General features: G+C 39.1%; 2 protein-coding genes across 3 annotated transcripts; one reads left to right on the forward strand and one right to left on the reverse strand.

Moving 5' to 3' along the window:
• Positions 1-499: 499 nt before the first annotated feature.
• LOC113685818 (epithelial cell-transforming sequence 2 oncogene-like) lies at positions 500-19,439 on the reverse strand. Of its 2 annotated transcripts, XM_089213808.1 has the most exons (30): positions 19,087-19,438; positions 18,873-18,908; positions 17,036-17,416; positions 16,799-16,910; positions 16,120-16,325; positions 15,538-15,643; positions 15,227-15,272; positions 14,504-14,570; positions 14,200-14,262; positions 13,633-13,748; positions 12,755-12,807; positions 12,373-12,501; positions 11,872-11,961; positions 10,843-10,946; positions 10,661-10,739; positions 10,191-10,306; positions 9,380-9,463; positions 7,152-7,229; positions 6,266-6,423; positions 5,495-5,563; positions 5,000-5,051; positions 4,355-4,450; positions 3,473-3,546; positions 3,254-3,295; positions 2,966-3,080; positions 2,624-2,689; positions 2,098-2,192; positions 1,611-1,724; positions 1,372-1,430; positions 500-1,065 (listed from the first exon to the last, which is right to left on the reverse strand). In XM_089213808.1, the coding sequence occupies exons 1-30, from the start codon at positions 19,306-19,308 to the stop codon at positions 935-937; spliced, it is 3,159 nt and encodes a 1,052-aa protein (XP_089069934.1). In that variant the 5' UTR covers positions 19,309-19,438; the 3' UTR covers positions 500-934. The 2 variants fall into 2 exon arrangements, with proteins under 2 accessions (XP_089069934.1, XP_089069935.1); XM_089213809.1 differs by lacking the exon at positions 7,152-7,229 and having other exon boundaries at positions 19,087-19,439.
• On the forward strand, positions 8,218-9,333 carry LOC149041658 (allatostatin-A receptor-like). The gene has a single exon (XM_089213812.1). It carries the CDS (start codon positions 8,218-8,220, stop codon positions 9,181-9,183), a length of 966 nt encoding a protein of 321 aa, XP_089069938.1. The 3' UTR covers positions 9,184-9,333.
• Positions 19,440-19,602: the final 163 nt, after the last annotated feature.

Below are 19,602 nucleotides of genomic sequence, written 5' to 3' on the forward strand. Positions count from 1 at the left end.
CTGGCTAGGCGTAGACTGTGTGTAAGTTGTGTTCTTACACTTCGCCGCATACCACACGTGAAGAAATGAATCAATGAAAACTCGTAAGAAATTCTAAAAACCGAGCACATGATTCATATCTTACGGCTGCTATCTTCACTCTTCAGTCAGCTTTTTGGAAACGAAACGGAAGTAATCACAATGAGAAATCATACAAATGTAGGATACTTACGTAACAAATATGAAGTTTCGGTTGGCTTTGCAGGAGGAAAACCCTCGCCACAAAGTCGCGATTTGTTTTTCAGTGTTGCAAGTGGTCGATTGTTGCAAGTTTTTAAACCAATCATAGACCTTTCCAACGTCGGTTGGAGGCCGTATCACGGTGGTACTTAAAACGTTTGCGGTAGCAAACTTGGCTGTAAGGATTCAAATGGTGGTGTCCTAATATTTTGTTTTTGGTGATATTGAAGACCAAAAAGAGGTTTTCAAACTCGATCAAATTACAAGGATTCAAATGTTGTTACACTCTCCTTTTTTATTGAAAAAATCCACGCAAGTCATATATCTAAATTCCTCAATAGCTCTGGTTATTCATATAACAATTTTACTCCCTTTTACAAAGGTGAAATACAAATTGACTTATTTACAAGAGTATTTGCTTAATTTGCATTGAGAACAAAATTAAATAAAACAAAACAAATTCGTGTCAAGGGGCGAACGAACATCACACTTTAAACCGTTGTGAAGAATTTCCTTAACTAGTGGAATAATCCGTTTAACTCTCACCAAAAGGTTATGGCAAGAATACGGTATTTGGTATAATGGGGCAATTGTCTTCTTAGCAGCCCTTGTTTAGTTCTGTAACGCGACGTGCTGTTCGACGGAGAAACTGAATTTTACATCATGACAATACCAAACAACGGCTGGAAAGGAGATTTTTTTGGCGCTGGATGCGTTAGCATTTCTCTAATGCTGAGGTAATGGCACTCTCTAGAACGGAAATCCACTGAAATTTCTGATCCCATGAGTGTGACTGGCAGAACCATAATCTCTTTGGTGACACAATGGTAAATGCATTTTTTATATCTAAAATGAAAATGAAAACGTTGTTATGGGAGGATTTTACAGTAAAGAGGAAGTGGAAGGGAGTTCGCATTAGCACCTTCCGAGGATTTGGAGACATTCAAAGCTGTTTTTTATTCACTGAGGTCATACTCCATTTCCTGCTCCACAGACACTTATTTTTTACATACCCTTCACTTTCGTTGCCCTCAATACGACTGGTAGTGGCTGATTAATGATCAGGTGGCTCGACATAAATTTGAATTTAAATTTTTATCAGATTTATAATTTTTTGCGGGATATATATTGACCAACAATTAATAAACTTACATTTCGAATCAGCTAGATTTTCCACTTTCAGTTTCTTCAAGGTGAGGCATGCTTGGAACCTTGAGAAGCAAGAAGTGATTGAAATACACAAATACACTTAAGGGACAGTTCTATTCAACTGGAAACGCAAAAACTGGAGCAAGAATGGCGTGACATAGCTTAAAATAGCAAAATTTGATACGAAAACGACCTCTAATCACTTAAGAATAGAAATTTGTAATTATATTGCTTTTACTTACTTATAGTTTCGTTGAACTAGTCTTTGGAAAGGTACAAACTTGTAGGTTAGGGTCGTGATCACCAGAGCATCATTAAACAAGAAGAAACCAAGGTCTCCAACTTGTTGGTAAATCCTGGCATAAATTAAGGCAACAAAAAAATGAACAGAATGATTTATCGGATACAATCATGTTCTGAAGTGACCGTATTGGTCTAAGATGTAGAAAATCTCTTTCGTTTTCAAATTTCGAGAAACAATTTTTCTCTTCCTCTCCCCCCTTTGTATTCTTTTTGTATTCCCACATTTTGATTCTGTATTCGAGGTCCAGTCTCTTCTCATTTATCTCTTAACTGATTGATTTATTTTCCAATTGTGTTCTTAGGTATTCGCCAGCTATTAAAGATGGAAGAAATGGAATAAAGGAGGTGTTTCATAATTTGATATAAGCACGCATGACTACGGACTATTTACTAATCTCTAATCACATCTGGTTTAATTCTGTTTACCTAAATTCTGGTTTTACTTCTTTTCCAGTGCTTGGAGTGGAGAGCAGAATAACATTCTCTTCACGAATGAAATGGCGACCCTTCTCAGCGAGCACCTGTATAAGAAAGTCAGTTATTAGATATATGGAGGAAAGTTAAGTCTGTACTCGAGCCCAGTGGCCCTCCAAGCCAGACCTTATCCCGGTTACCTTGGCATGAAGCGACTAGGAGTATTATAAGTCCTTCCTGGAAGGGATGTTAGTCGATCGTAAGATTACGCCCCAGCATTTCATCAGGCTTCCTGATAATTCGCCGGTACCCATTTAGCGGGAGAGCAACGCACTGTGAGAACAAATTATTTCGCCCAAGAACACAACACACTGACTCAGTCAGTTTCGAACCCAGACCTCTAGACCCGGAAACCAGCGCAATAACCATGGGCATCTATGTCCCCCATATTACCTGCACGAACCCTTCTAGAATTTTCTAAGGTGTACGCTTTTAAGGTTTTAGAATCCAAATGTATAGACGAAAACAAACGACTCACCGGACAGTTAACTATTCTCTTCTGCAATTCTTGGAGAAATTTCTCTCTTTCTAGACGGTTCTTGTACTGTTAAGAAGAGCATTTCATTAAGTATACGCCAACTGGACAAAAAGACTGAAACTTAACATTCCACTTTGGTCTTGTCTTACGAACCTCTTCCTAGATGCGCTCTATCTATAACCCACGATCGTGTTCAATGTTTACTACATCAATTAGTTACATTTTCATATACGCTTTGGTCATTTCATACACCAAATGACGGTCGCAATAGGGTTCGTTTTGACGAGAGACTTAAGTAACAGTTTGCCTAAACTAAACAAAGCTCTCCTCTGCTGCATTCACCTCTCTGAATAAACAGTCGAGATCTTTGAACTTCTCGATGGCCTGAGGGAGGGTTTTCCTATCCACGTGATCTGGGGGCGTGTACTTCAAGAAAGCCTCCAACAGTTCTACGTAACTAAAGACAAAGAAAAAGAAATAAGCTCTGTTCACGTTTCAAAATCGATGACAATTTTAAAAATTTGGTAATGTTGGGCCTTAAAAGCATGTTTCAATTTTTTTTCCTATTTCTGGGCTAGAAGGTTACTTTTCAAAAGGAAAAAAAGTTTGGCAACTCTTCATTTTACCAACCTTTTCACTCTTCTTCCCGGAAGAAAAAGGAATTCTGGTAAACTGAAAATGAAATGTGACAATAAGAGTTAGTTCACTCTTCAATAAATGCGAACTATGATGGAACCGGGGGTGAAAGATTTAACGTGTGGACCTTTCAGCAAACATGAGCAATCTATCAAAGTCTCAAAGGTTCATTCTGTTCGTCTGTCCGTTGATCAGTTTGTTTCTACAACCTACCTCATCATTTTTGTGCTTGGCTGCTTTTCATGACGGCCGAGAAATGAACGAAACTGAGGATTCTGTTCTCTACACTGTTACAAATAAACGAAACAGACGATGCAGTCATAACTCAATCAGGGAACCTTTCGCTTTTCCACCTTCACCACCAAAAGAAAATATGAGATGTTGTGCGAACCAATGATCCCTAGCATACTAATGGATGGATGTAATCGGACGGTTTAAAATGCAATATAGCACTTTTCGATTGAGTATCGTATTTTCCAAACCAGAGTAATCACAAGAGCCAATCAGAGGAATGGATGTACTTTTAAGAGCTAACGAGAACTCAAAGTAAAACCAACCATACTGCCTAAAGCGCGGGAAAACGTGGGTGTCCAAGTTGTGATTAGTTTAGCACGGTAATTTAGTATTATCAACTCGGGATCGCTCTGAAGAGGGGCTAACGCTCGAAACTTCAGCTTTTAAATTATTTACGGTGGCCAATTTACGTTATCAACTTGGTTGATAATACTAGATTACCTTGGTATACTCTCCCATCGACATAACACCACCACAGTTTCTTTAGAAACTTACCCCCTTTATTATGTGAGTTTTGAATCTGATTGCATGGTTGAGAGAGTGGAACGAGTTTTGTAGACTAATCACAGAGCAAAATAAAGCACGACCAAAGCGATCTTGAGGTACTTTCGGCACTGATTTGAAAACTGCTCTATGAAATGAAGCTTTCACCGCTAACCTTAATTAATCCAATATAACTGAAAACTTATCCTGAACTAGCTCCATTTCTTGAGATAAATTTTGTGCGAGAAATAAGTTAATATCTTTTCCTCTAGGAGGACAAAGACCGCAAAAAGTTTAAGGTCACTTGCGGTTTCTTACCCTCTCAAGTGTTAGTAGAGTGACAGGATAATTGTTCAGGAAGTTCGTGTAGGCCCGCAGCTGATTTGTGAACTTGAGGAAAATGTCTCCCAGAATCTGAAAAATATTAAGCATAGTAACATTTCAGTAGTAATAAATGGCAGCTTACTCAATAATTTTATGTTATATTAGCTTATGCTGACTTCTTTGACCCCTTAACTCCAAAAATCCGATCTGTAATTCTCCTTTTTAGCAGCTACACGTTTGCTTGTTGAGCAGTTGAGAGAATCTCATGTTATATTACAATGAAACCCTTTGGCTGACAAGTTTTGTTACTCTCATGTTACTCTTTATTGGGGGATGAGATGGCTGCAATAAAACGTTGATCGAAAATAGCTCTTTTTAATATCAACAAGGAACTGGTCCTAAGATTCTTATCTGCGAAGAGAAGTTGAAGGGAAATCCCTCTTGTTTCTAACAAAATCAATTCAAGGATCTCCTGTTAACTGAGCAAAGCGTAACTGAAGTTGAAAGCTGTAGCTCTTGAGTGCAAATACATTATTTGATTACTTTGTTTGAACTAGATTCAGTTACTTTTGAGCGAGAAATATCGCAAGTGTAATTTGTTTCAGAGACGGGAGACATGCTTGGTCCCCGTGAGCTTACTTGATGCGAATTCCATTTGTCTAATCGGCTTGACAAGTCATTTACCAGAAGACTGAAACAGATTCAAACGAAAAACTGTTATTATCTGGGATCAATTGTTTGCACGCAAAATACCAGATGTCTAAGATCTGGGTACGAGCTCTGATTGGGACATTGTATTGTTTCCTTGGGAAAGACACTTAACTCTTACAGAGCTTCTCCTCGCGCGGCTAAATGTAAGGAGGGGCGCCGGCGAACTGTCAGGAATATCTAGTAAAATGCCAGGGTAGCTAATTCTTCTTGTCGATTTAGGTTGTTAAACAAGGGATAAGGTCCAACAGTGTGTTTTTTTTGAGGTAGCTAATATAAGAAAAATCCACAGTGTTGCTTTACTCCTGGAAATTAGTATGCAGAATATCAATCAAGCAAGTCAAAGTGTGCTTCTCGCATTCGTTATTTGCAATTCGTCGATCTCCTCGATCTTTATCCATCTGCATCCCTTCTTATCTTTTATACCTGCTAAGGGCCAGTAGCGTCTCACTGTCAGCAAACAAACTCTGAATATTCGCGGAGCTGATTATGGCCCTAAAAATTAAAAAACTTGTTACGTGGAAAAAGACAACAACTATCCAAAACGGAGATAATTTTTCAAAACCTATACAACTGACACAGTAGGTTGAAGTTTTTGTTCTTGCCCCGATAGCTCTTACTTTTTCTGTTTTGTTTTCCCTTTCTCGTTCCAAACCAATAAATTCTCAATTTGGATGCGCCGCGAAAAAAGCAAGAACAGTTTAATTTACTCCAGCTGTTGTGAATTTCTACGTTGAAATATGGTGAGCCTCTCTAATCAGAACTTCGTTCCACGGAATTGGAGCCTGCTATTAATGCAGAAAGCGAAAAAAAAACACAAAGGAAAGCTAAACAAAACAGAAAGAGAAAGAGAGCGATGCAGAGAGGCGGAAAGTTTCCTTCCTTTCATACATCAGTTTCGCGTTAGGTAACAAAATACCATGCATAACCCGAAAGAGACATTATTTATGATAAAAATGCCCCTTTTAACTGTTTTCTTTTTGCAATTAATGCTTTATCTTTCTTTTTTCGTTAGTTAAATCGGCTAAAGTGCAGTCAAACTGAAATTTCTGTTGTCTCTTCAACACTTTACTCGTCCTAATTATAATCACAACTAACATCTTAAACTTTAGCTCCATGAGAAAAAAGGGTTCACTTTGTAAAGCTTCGTTATCGCTAGAGTGAGTCAGTCAATGTGATATCTTCCATAATACAAACCTGTTTGAGGCAAGGGATGCTTGCAAAGGCTTCTTAAAAACATCTTGAATAATAGACAGACATCTCATGTATTCCACCTCTGTTGAGAGTATTTCATGAGCTACTTGTGCCCTCTTTTCACCAAACGACGTGCCGGTCCTGGCCTCAGATTGGAGTGCCTTCGGAAAGGAAACTTTAACTTAGATTTTTTTGAATTGAGAAAAAGTGGAGTCCAATATTAGGGCGCTTAAATCGTTAGTGAAAATGATTCTTTCACCCAGCAGTAAAATCCGTGAAGGAAGTCGAATTTGTTAGGATTATGACAGAAGTTTGAGCTTCTATCACAAGCGCCATTTTATAGGGGATTTAAATCCCAATGACCAGTCATTCCCCGATATGAGCACCGATTAGAGTTGTTGCCTGTTGAGACATTCAGAACTGAATAAACTAACACAAGAGATTCTCGAAAATATGAGATGAACTTGAAGGCGTTATGCACTTTGAAAGCAAGGGGAAATAAAACACTGCGTGTAATCGGAAGAATATATTTTGACGGACCCAAATTGAGTGCAGCTCAGTGATGAGAAGAACATGTTTATCACACATCACATGGAAATCTGGGTGGGATTAATTTTTCTTTTGTTAAAATTCCGCCTTGCATATTCTGCAGATTAATTTCCTCCTCAACGGAAGCCCTTCCACGCTTCAGGCAAGCTGTAAAAGTAAAACTCACTAAAACCGAACGTGAAGTTTCTAAAAACGAATCACAGCCAGAAGACGAAGCTAAGGAATTTTTGATGGCAGATTTTAGTGAGGTGAAACTCCAGTGAGTTTCTCCGCCATCACTTTCAAACACCCGTCTACGATTTTACATGATCATAATCATGTTACTGCTTTCATAACCTACCAAATGGCTTGTATTTAATTCGTCCTCGGAATCAGCATCAACAGTTTCCACTACTGAAGCAAAATCATCTTGTTGCGCCTAAACAAACAAAAGTAAGTTAAATTTTCTAGCAGGTGAAACCTCATCACAGACCTGTCATTAAGTTCAAACTTCTATTATAATCCTCACCAATTCGACTTCCTTTTATTGCTGGAGGGAAATATCATTTTCATTAACAATTTAAGTGCCTTAATATTGGACTCCACTTTTTATAACTCAATTCAGTTAAAAAATATCAGCTTAGCTTTCACAATATTGTGAACGGACCGAGGAACTGCAAATTGCATGCGCACTATAGAGTGGCTCGTTGCGATTCACTTCTTTAGGAACACCCCTGAAAGTTTTTACATAACAAATAGAGAAACATTAAGTGTCCATTTACCACAATTAACATCGGATCTTCACCGAAAATAGGTTCCCGCAAAACTATTTATCGAAAATGTTTTTAAACGCTTCCATGACCAAACAACAAGCGAATTAGTTATGTAATATTTTTTTATCAAAAGGTTCCATTCTATTTTAATTACAAATGGTTTTGCATCACAAATTACCATAAACCAAAACTGTAATAAGTCTACAAAAATAACACCTTTTGTGTCCTCTATATTGAAACAGCTTTAAACAAGTTATTCTGCGGCACAAATTTGTTTCTTCTTTCCCTAAAACAGATGAACTGGAGATTCATTTACGCTGATAATTCTGCGTTTCAAACTCGCTAATATCGCTTCTTTTAGTGCTCAGAAGAGACCCTGACATTGCCTTCAAGTGGAATTATTTTCCGGTTGCCCTTTTTTCACCGGAGATGTGTGAGACGAAGTCATGAAACCGACCGATTTCGCCAAAAACGCCGCGAGAAAAAAAAAACCATTAAGAAATCGAGAGTCATAAATCAAGGCTAAAAATCTATAGAAAATTGACAAGGTAACTTTGTTTTCAGTTGACAAAACTGCTCAAATCAGCAACTAACTAATACATTACAATTTCATTTGCAGATTCAGGAATAAAGAAGAGAACAGAAAAGTAAACAATGTCACCAATTGAGCTTTCTGCGCGCAGCTTCCTTAGAGTTTATCTGGAGTCTATTTCTTGGACAATTTTGGCTCTGGCTGGTTTCTTGGGAAACATTCTGGTGTTCGCTGCCTTGGCACGAAATCCGATCTTACGGAGGTATACGCCCATATATGTCAACGCCTTAGCAATCAGCGACATTCTCAACTTCCTTACCAACGGTGTGTTTGTGGGAGTGACTCTGGTCAGTGGTCATTGGCAGTTTGGGCGGGTAGGCTGCTCCGTTTGCGGCTTTTCTGTTCTTTTCATGACACACGTCACTGTCGGCACCATGTCTTTCACGGCCATCAACAGATATGTTCGGGTCACAAGGCCCGAGCTGTTTAAAAAAATCTTCACCCCAAGAAAGTCCCTTACGGCAATGATCATCGTCTGGGTCTTCTTTGCATTGACGCCGCTACCAATTGCATTCGAGGATGGGTTCGCCTTTAATGCTAATTACGCTGTGTGTGTTCCTTCGTCCAAACACAAGGTTTACACTATGGCATCCTTTGGCGTCTTCATCACACTCTCCCTCCTAACAGTTTTTTTCAGCTACTGCAGAGTTTCTCGAACGATAAAACGCATTCAACCACGGCAGGCGCCGAAAAATGAAGATGGTGATGGCACACAGGTCGGACAAGGTTTACAAAATGGAGAGACAATAATGGTGATGCGAATGAGAGAAGTGAACATCACGAAAATTATGTACGCCATAGTGCTGGCCTTCGTAATGCTATGGATTCCAGTACTTGTACTAATCATTACGACCCGCGCCAGTCTGGGAAGAATACCGCGGGATATCTCATTGCTAGTACCATACGCCTGCAACATTAGTAGTTTAATCAACCCTGTGTTGTACACGATCATGAACAGATCTTTTAGGAAGGAGTTCAAGACAATTATGCTGAGTTTGGTATATTGTAAATATTGCAGATGTGAATAATCGTGATATTCTATATCCTCAAATGCGCGCTGCTTTCTCCTGATTAAGTTTCCTTCCTTTATGAGAGGGTGGTGTTAAATGGCAATCTTACTTCCATCTTCAGCGTTTAATCGAGGGCGGTATTCAATCGAGTAATTACGGTGAGCAAAATCCACACCCTTCCCAAAGTAATGCGGGGGAGAAATAGTTGACTTACCGTTGTTTTACGAACTTTTTTGAATTTCTTATCTTTATGTCCGTGCTTCTGTAGATAATCGATAAGGCCCTGCACTGGGTCACTCTAATGAAACACAAGTAAAAAGAAACGAAAAACGTTGCAAAAACAAAAAAGTGACTTTAGATGTAACATTTAACAAGAGCGCGTTATAGATAGGTTTAACCATTCGGTATCACGCAATTAAGAGTCGAAAAATAAGTTATTTGCGCATCTATAGGTAGTCGAAACGTTTGCAAACACTTTACAACCTTACAATTAGTATGCATCTTCTCCATACTGTTCTCTGTACATTTCCTAAGGAATTACGGTTAGATCGCACCATGGTTAGATCGCTCCCAGTTAGATCGCTCCAATCAAAGGTTAGATCGCTCCACTCGAAAGTTAGAACAACATGAAACGAAGTACCTTACGTTGGTAGCGAAGTAACTTATTTAATGGAGCGATCTAACTTTCGAGTGGAGCGATCTAACTTTTGGTTGGAGCGATCTAACTGGGAGCGATCTAACCATGGTGCGATCTAACCGGATACCTTCCTAAGGTGCTGAAAAGGAGAATTTGTTTAATAATCAAGAGCTTTCTTCAGTTCAATGTTGATCATTTCCTTTATTCTCGTGACCTTAATGTATGATTTGGGAGTGATGTTGTAAGGAGAAATTAGATGCTAGTCACTCTCAGGGGTCAAGGAGTTATGAGATAACTTATGCGTTATGCACGGACGTAAGTTACTATTTTCAGGGGAGTTTTTTAAATCATCGCAACAAGCGGTAACTACACAATCTTCTACGCATACCCAATTCTTGGATGCGTTGTTCCTTCCAAGGGAGGCGACTGCATCAACAAGAACAGTCGCAATCTCAGAAACGTTGTGCAACTCGTACATCCCTAGGGCTTCGAAAGTGACTTGTCCTGAAACAAAAACGTCACACAACCCAGCTTCTAGAAAAGACATATTAGCAACACCAAGTTTTTCCTCGAGCAGTTGTTTTGTCCGCTAACTTAAATTTTAGCTCTAAAATAAGGGCAAATCAGTGACCAGGAAATGGCAAAACATTTGCAAATACAACTTTAATTTTGAAGTTCAACTTTTTAAAATCTTACGACTGCACATCCATCAGTGTACGTTATCCTTCCATGTTATTTTCCTCTTCTTTATTATTCTATATTTTCATCAAACGTTTCTGGGAAGTACAGCTGATTCCCAATCGTTGCCCGTTGTCACGTTAAATCAGTTCCTCAAGGCATTCTTTGGCGTTAACTTACCAACAAGACGCTTAGCCAGATCTCTCTGTTCTTCAGTAAAGAAACAGTCGAGATTTTTCTTTACAACATCAACGCATTCCTACAGATGAGACAAAAAAAGACGCTTCTATCGTAACTTAATAAAAATTCCCTCTCTTTCAACTGAAACATGAAATAAATTGTTGAGTGTCAAAATAACAAACCTCGATATAATCCACGGTGTTTGACCAAGAACCAAATTTTGTCGCATTAAAATATAAAGATGGCGGAGAACCAGAGTTGGGGACAAACAACCATTCGCTTTCGACTGTGGAATCGGTTAAGACAAGATTTTATACCATGGAAAATATATAGAAAATATACCACGAGTTAAAGATAAAGTCTCAAGAAGAGATCAATGAGAATGACGGCTCACGTGATTATTGTGGTCCAAGTGTTGCTTCCTACCTCCTCCTCCCCCTCTCCCTCCCCCCTTCTCTTACAGCGTTGGAGACATGGCGGCCCAATGGTTAAAGCTACGCTGGAGTCTGGGCCTGACCAGGTTATTGTGTTGTTTTCTTGGGGCAATACGTTTTACTCTCACAGCGCTTCTCTCCAACGAGGAGTATAAATAGATACTGGTGAATTGTCCAGGGAGTCTGATGAAACGTGGCGATGGACTAGCATCCCATTCAACGGGGAGAGGGGGAGGATGGATGCGCCAAGTGGCTCAAGTAAAGACTTTTCCTAACTTATCTCTCAATCCCTGGGTTGAATACTCGTCCCTCCCAGGTTTTCTTTTCTCTCACAGCGCTTCTCTCCAACCAGGAGTATAAATAGATACTGGTGAATTGTCCAGGGAGTCTGATGAAACGTGGCGATGGACTAGCATCCCATTCAACGGGGAGAGGGGGAGGATGGATGCGCCAAGTGGCTCAAGTAAAGACTTTTCCTAACTTATCTCTCAATCCCTGGGTTGAATACTCGTCCCTCCCAGGTTTTCTTTTGAAAATTTCGTTACGTTTCCCTGACAAGTTCCCGTTTAAACCTTGAACCGAGAGAGGCATTTTGGAGGAATTGTCTTGCCCCTGCAGGAACACCACATCCTTGACCCTTACTGAAGCTCAGGACCATTCAATCATAACTTCAACACAATTACAACTAAGCCTAAGTATCTCCCTCAAAACAGGTGCTCATACTCGAAAGATATTGAATGAAAATAAACATGTAAAGTTTTTGGTTACCAGCCACACCTCTTGCAAAGGATCCTGTCATTCCAGTAGGACAAGAAAACTGCATGTCGGTTAAGAGACCCAACTGCACCAACAGGTCCATTCCTTTCTCTGAACGGAGATGAAAAACATTTTTGTCAAAAAACTAGTACATGGTACTTAGTCTGGAAAGTGCAGGGGTTTCAACTGCTGATGGAGTAACGGGCAGTTGTACCCAAAAAGGGGCTGTAAGGTGAAACTCAAACATGAAAGAGAGCTTGCTGGCAGGATCAACGGACGACAGTAATAGCTGAGGTCTTATGGGCGGCGGTAGACTGGACACCAGCTTCTTTTGAACTACTGAAAGTGCAATGTGCGAGGTAAATTATTTGCGTGCTCCCTAGCGATGTTTCAAATGCCTAACTTAGCCAGCGTGTAAAGGATTCTATGATTTCTGCAGCCTCAGTAAAGCACGATGGTAAACCAATTAACGAATTAACCCATAGCTTTTTTTTCTTTGTGAACAAATAAGAGACTCCTCACCTGTTTCAACCAGCGGTATAAATATGTCCATGTGACCTCCAGATTCTCGCGCCATAACACTTGTCGTAACTGTTTCCCAGAAGTGTCGCATGTTTGGTTCATTTACAGTCTCTTCTGATAATATCTTACCTGTGCACAAAACACTGTCTTAGTTTCAACAGCACACGACGCCCAATATCAGCACAAAAGCCGCTTTTAATGTGAATTCGCAACGAGTCAGAAAGATTACTGTGATTAATCACATATATTGCAAAAATTCCATCATAAAGATATGAAAGCAGAAGTTAAAATTGAAAATTCCTTGACTTGAAAAGTTAGATTCAGATCCTTAAAAAAAAGAACGAAAAAGAAAACTCTAAGTTAGCTACACATGGTCACTGACCTTTCACAAGACGTATAGTGCCACAGTCACCCCAAGCAAACAAACCAATGCAGCTGTGAAAGACGATACAAAGAGAACAAAACTTCAGAAACACCAGACCGTTGAGTTAAATTAAGCTAGAAGTCAAGAACACTGGATATCGACTAAGTTCTTGCTTCGTAACGAAGTCGAGAACATAAAACAAGTTTTCAAGCAAGTTCCGGCCTCATGTAACCGACTCTGTTTCCCTGGTTGACGTTCAAACATACCAATCTCAGGCACGATGTCTTACTTCGAGAACTTCACAAGTAGCTTCCGAGAAGAGGACGGCTTTCCTCGAGCTTCGAGGAAAACTAAAAACCATAAACTTAAACACACACAAAAACCACGCCAAATAAAGGCGACTGTTCTTTTTTTATTCTTTGAAAACGTTTTGTAGTACGCAGCACAAAATTCTCTCGAACAGCTTCGCGTCATAAATATCTCTTCTTGTGTAACAACAGTAGAGAACCTTCCCATCATAAATTAAGTTTGAAGCGAAGGCTTTCAAGGTAACTGAGGTAGATTTGAAAATAAGGAAATGTTAAACAATCATTTTAACGAGCGAAAGCTGGACACGAGATGATAAATAGTCCACAAGTCACGTAGCGCCGCGTTAACCATAACAAATCTCGCATCCAACAAAACTCGGAATATGTGCTAATAACCGAAGTTGAGTGAACCAATCGGAACAATAGATATGCAATATTCGAAGTTGAAAATTTAATAATACTGGGTATTCCCAAGTTTTAACTGGAGCATATTTAGTAACGTCACAAGACACGACCAATCACGCTCCAGCAAAAACATTTGATGGATTAACATGTGCTGATAGATAACAACCATCAGAAAATTCTCACTTGGCTTGTCTTCCCTGCAGAGCGAGCCTTAACTTTTCCATCAAGGCGTCTAAGGTTGTGCCTTCATACTCGTACGGGATTGCAATGACTCCAAACTTAACAGCTTCTAACAATAACTAACCGGAAGAGAGAAAAGCCAAAGCCCAATGAGGTATTACACGAAAAAATGCAATATCGAGGCTAAACGCAAGTAAGAAAGTATAAGAGAAAAGAAACAAGAGTTGCCTAAAGGGACCACATTGAAGTGAAAAGCGCTTTCCCGAACTCACAGTGTTGCATCCAGGATTGCATTACATTTCTTTTCTTCAGTGCACACAAGCACAGTGATTGGTCTTGAAGCCTCCCGACCAAACAGATGCAAACCTTAAAGCAATCAAAACCTCTCTAACGTACATACTACTACATTAATCAGTGACGCACTGAACTTTTCCCGCCCTCCATATTCTTGTCAAAGAGTATCTAAACCTTAAAGACTTTCACCTCCATAAGTAACTGAAGGATTCTAACGATAAGCGGGAAGAGGGAAATGCAATCTTTTTTTGCGGCTTCACGAGAAGGTTAACCTACCTCAGATGCTGGGATTTCCGATGAAATAAATATAACGGCAGGATTAACGGAGCTTGAAAGGTCCTAGAATTGTAAATCATTTTTTAGATAAGGCTGTAAGCATTGTGGCATTTCTCATGGAAAAAAAAAACATTACTAAGGAAGGACGAAAACGTGCGAGGACACCTTAAGTTATCATAATTGTTTCATAGACTGAATATGTCCGTGCATTTTAAAAGGTTTCAAAGTAAATTGCAAAACTACGCGAGTTAGGTTCAGCAAAACATAGCGGATAAAACACACTGAACACAAAAATATCAGATACCTGAGAACTTCTTTTTATTAGCATGGAGTCATGCAAACTAGGATGAATTCCACACGTAAGATCTTGCCTGCGAAAATAAAGAAAATAAAAATTGTGTCCAAGTTTCTGTCGGATTTATGCACAAACTGCTTGTTCCAAAGAGAAGTAAAAACGTACGTTGACTTACATGAAAGTTCAAGGTTCTTGCTGAATACGAAATCTTCAAATGTCATAGGTTAAAGTCACAACGTCAACCCGTCAACGTCGAAAAACCAAAACCAAATTAATCCCAGCAACCAATCAGAACAAAGGTTAGCATTACATTAGCCAATGAGAACTCAAAGTGAAAACTTACTGCTGGAAGCGCGGAAAAAAACGAATTACCAAGTCGCGATTGTTTATAGTTTTGCATTTGATTGTTTAAGAGGATGGCACGAATTTTTGGACCAACCACAGAGCTAAGTATCCAATCACAGAGTTAAGTATAACCAAAGCAATCCCAGATTACTTTCCATACTCAATTCAAAATTGCTGTAAATTACAGTTGTCGTGCGTAATCAGCCTTTAAAAATGCGAGAAAAAGCAAGCGATCAGAGAGTGGGGGTGATTTTTCTGGGCCAATTACATTGCGTCGTAAGATAAACCAGAAGCATGAGAGAGTTGGTAAGTGAGTGATGGGTTTGATCTATGAAAGACAGAGTGGCAGAAATAAGATGGACTTAATATTATGACATAACAACCTACCGTCGCACTGGTGAAGAAGGAACTGGTTGAGGCCACGTCTGATCCACTACAGATTCATAAAAAGCAAGAGTGAGTTGACAAACACCACGAATAACGATTTTGTAGCTGGAATGCTGAGGTGCATTTCTGAGTCATTAATCTTGTCTAGAGTACTAATACCAATAAGCATTAATGCTTGAATCTAAAATCTAAAACAACGTACTCAACCAGTCACTCTCAGGTGTTCCATCCCTGAGAGATAATGTCGAGACAAAGATAATTAACATGTGTATAAACCGGCTCAGTGAAGTAATAGCACAAGTGAGGTGTACCTCCAGACTCGGCGGCAAGAGCTTCTGTGAGTGTCAACTTTGAAGAGGGTACTGGTTCTTTTCCTTCTTCAATAACATTGCCGTTGACGTCGACAGTTTCGCTGATCTAAGACAAAAATGAAATTGCAAAACTCCACTTAGTCCCAAATAAAAGAAAAGTGACACATTACTAATTAAGGGATGAAGTAACTCCTATTTCAGTAAGGTGGATAGTACGGACTGGATCGAGGTCTAACCCTTTACATTTTATTTCCACTACCCCCACCCCCCCTTCCCCTGTCTTCCTTCTATACAAGGAAACCTTTATTATAGATTCTGTCTGAATATTTTCCCAAACAAGCCAACAAAATTTTGCACTCTTCCATTCAATGCAAACTAAAGTGGACAAAAAGCAAACTTAGGGTGCTGGTTTCTGTTATCTTGGGTTGGGGTGGGGTAAAATGATAACATTTTGGCAAAATTGCATTCCATTGTCATTGAATGAATGAATTATATCTATTTTATTTGATGCTTATTTTAAGATTGCATGAGGTTTAACTAATGTGCTGGCTCATTTTATAGTATTTAACACTAAGTAATTACCTTCATAACCTTCTCTATTGCCATGTGTGCTGGAGCAGTCGCTGACCTCCTGTGCAAAGGTCTGGTACTCAGTCCCAGTCTCTCAGTTCTCAGCTGGTTGGGAGAATATGGTTGATTTGGATTATGTTCATAAAGCATAGCCTTCCTTGAATTCTCCAAGTCCCTGGGTTGGGGATCAGTGTCCAACCAAGGTGGACGGCGAGTCTCTAATGAAAGAAAAGAGAGGACACAGAAAGATGTAGATTATCAGCAGTCTGGGGCAGAATTTTATTACAAAGCTTATTTTTCAGTTGGCTACATGGTTTCAATCAAGTCCATATAAGATAATGCACTGCTCTTACATAATATACTTTTCTGTAATTTAGGCGAAAACATAGTTAATTAACATTTCTGGCTCATTTAAAGGTAAATAACAGTAGTTGTACTACAATGAAGGAGGTTTTGTGTGATAAAAGTAAATTTAAGGATTAGGTAAAAATGGCTCATCAACTTCTATAAAATAGAGACAGCAATAATAAAAGGTGAAAAACAAGCTACTGTGGACAAAAAAAGTCTTCTTTGAAGCAAAGAAAGATACCTAATGTAGCCTTATAGAGAGAGAGAGAGAGTTCTTGTCTTATTTGTTAAAATTTGTTATTTTAGCTTACAAGGTCAGATTACAGTTTATGTCCCTGTATACCTTCTCTGTAATACTTTGCTTCTCTGATCTTCCTCTTTTCATTTGCTTTTTGTTTGATCTTTCCTTGAGTAACTCTAAGGCTGTTGTCAGCAAATTGACCATAATTCTCTGCCTACGAAAATGAAATGAACACACCTTCAGTGGCCTACAGTGTATATACAGGTGAGCATAAATGTGTCATGCACACTGCCTCACATATCAGTTATTTGTAACATATCAGATAAGAAAAAAACTTACCATCCTAGATGGAGCTTCCATATCAAGGGAGCTAGTGCACATGATGTAATGGTGTTTCCAGCATCCAAATTCTCTACTGCTTGGTGTGTAAGGCAAATACCAACCATACCGCAAACATTTTGGCATCCAGATGACATCTTGTTCACATACAAACTTCCAGTGCCATGACACTTGTGCAGCACGACAAAGACTTCTTGGGTCCAAAAATGAAAAAATATATGTGGATATGAACTGCGGCAAAACAGTTGTGAAGTCTAAATGGAGAATTGGAAGTTGTTTTTTGAACCATCCTTCATTCACAAATCTTAACTGTGACTTGGTGCATCTCTTTAGAATAAATGTAAGAAATTTCTTCCGTTGTGCATCTGTCCACATAGAAAACTGCCAAAAAAAAAAAAAATTGGCAGAAGGTGAATTTCATCATGGATTGTTTTGAAATCAGACAGATACATCATAAAGAAAAACATGAGAATCTGTGATAAAATCTCCATGGCACTGAACTTTTCAACTCTCATGCATGGCAAATGGTATGAGGTGACTATGCAATATTTTTTTCATGAAGAATCATAATACAAGTCCCAATCACATAGGTAATGAGAATTTAAGATAAAAATTAATTTAATAGAATACCATATTAAATTCTCATGATTATTCCCAGCCACACCCCTCTTGTACAACATAGCCAACATATAAGACAGAATCTAATTGGACATCTTTACTGATGGAACGAGGAGTCCCTGAGGAATCAAAAGGTCTCCAGGGAGGGAGGTGAGAGGGTAAAGAAACAACTAGAACAATTTACTTGACAAACCAAGTGATCATATGACAACCAAATGTCAGTCAACAGCTAGCCGGGCACAGAATGGAGGCCTGGGGCTAATAAAGTTATTCCCTAAGAATATAAACTACAATGGACTTGAGAAAAGAGAGATAAATGGTCATTGATTAGGACAACCCTAATGCTTGTAGGCCTATCCCAGCACATCCACCAACTCACTTAGCAGAAGGAAGTGGGAATGGAGGGGGGGGAGGAAAGGGGGGGAGCGCTCTCAGCCAAGAGGTGGGGGTCTTACAGCACCCTGCCCTTATTAATGCACCCTCTTTACATTAAGCCACCACCTAAGTGATAAGTCTCATTCCTCCCTTGATAAACATAACTCAGTGGAGTAAAATCACCAGTCTCCTATTCAGTAGTTGTTTAGGCTTCTTACACATCAAAGGTAGGGACTATGGCATGAATACCAAGAACGACAACCCTAAAGTTCAGGAAGATTTATCAAAACCATTGAGTACCAATCAGATAATTTTGTAACAGTTATTTCACAGAGTAAAAGGCATTTAAAAAACTCTTGATGTCTAACCAAAACACAAAATTTTCAGTTACTTCTTTTTCTGTAATCATGTATATATGTAAGTAGTCATCCCTTTGTGTCACATGACACAAAATAAGTTGAATCACATCATATTGGTTGAAAAGAAAGCCGCCATTCTATAAGTTTCCCAACGTAAACCTCATCCCTCATCCCCACCCCTCCCCCTCCCCCCCGACACCACCCCGGGCCAATGATGTAGCGAAAAGACTGCAAATTTGAGTAAAATCTAAACATTTTTAGCTTTGGGTTTAATTTTTCAGTAAACCCACATTACTCCTGAAAAACTGCTTCAAACTGAGACTCTTCAACCGCAAATAATTACAGACAGTAAGTTTCATAAATAAGACATTGGCTCGAAGTTCCAAGTGGTTACTGATTGAAATAAACGAAACACTTTAACAATGTAACATTTTTGTTTCGTCTAAACATTTCGTCCTAAAATTTTAATTCTATTCCTTCCTTACCCAGTGTCCGATCAAATCCAAGCGCTCTACGAAAATCTAAAACAAACCGAGTGAAGGAAACAATGTTAAACTTGTAATCATCACAAGTATGCTTTCAAACTCACACTGTGTAATTTCCATAACAGTGGAACTCAAATTGGTTGTTTAAACACACCATTATCTAAACAACCGTAAAATTTCAATTACTCTTTAACACTTGGCCAAGCTACTTTACCTTACTGTTTGATGCACTATTTAAAACCGGCGTCCAAGCACTATAGTAAGTTTTGTATTTATCTGTGTGAAATCCATGATCTATCACGGAGGGTGCAATTCGCGGTTTCGTGCCTCCTCGGGCGCCTACAAGTTCGTTCTCCGATGAGAAAGCTTGCGTTTTACGTGTTTTCTTTAAATTTTCTGAAGATGGTCGTGTAGTTCTCGGAGTTGTTCCTGACATCGCTGAATAATGATACGGTGTTGTTGAGCCTTAAAGGAAACAACAAAATTCTAACGGCTTTCAAGATTGTTTATGAAAAGCGCGCACATTTTCAGTCGGCGTCCTGGAGTTGTCAAGGTAAATGCTAGTTCCTAAACCTACCCTAGACGGGAAGTATTTGTAATAACGGAGACCATCTGGCTGGCTGGGCCGATAAAAACAATAATAGCAATTCTTTCTATGTTCAAATCCATATGAATCTCAATAGCTTACAATTTTAATAAAGGAGTTGATGTAGAAAAAGAATTAGGAACA

This window comes from Pocillopora damicornis, chromosome 8 (genome assembly GCF_964200805.1).
Source record: "Pocillopora damicornis chromosome 8, jaPocDami1.2, whole genome shotgun sequence".
NCBI lineage: Eukaryota > Metazoa > Cnidaria > Anthozoa > Scleractinia > Pocilloporidae > Pocillopora > Pocillopora damicornis.

Excerpts from the sequence above, each read along its gene's own strand:
- LOC149041658 (XM_089213812.1), top strand. The coding sequence starts at position 8,218 with ATGTCACCAATTGAGCTTTCTGCGCGCAGCTTCCTTAGAGTTTATCTG.
- LOC113685818 (XM_089213808.1), bottom strand. The coding sequence starts at position 19,308 with ATGTCAGGAACAACTCCGAGAACTACACGACCATCTTCAGAAAATTTA. Across the intron at positions 7,230-9,379 it reads AAAAAGTTCGTAAAACAACG|GCGCAACAAGATGATTTTGC; the intron begins GTAAGTCAACTA and ends TTGTTTGTTTAG. Across the intron at positions 2,690-2,965 it reads TCGACTGTTTATTCAGAGAG|TACAAGAACCGTCTAGAAAG; the intron begins GTGAATGCAGCA and ends TCTTCTTAACAG.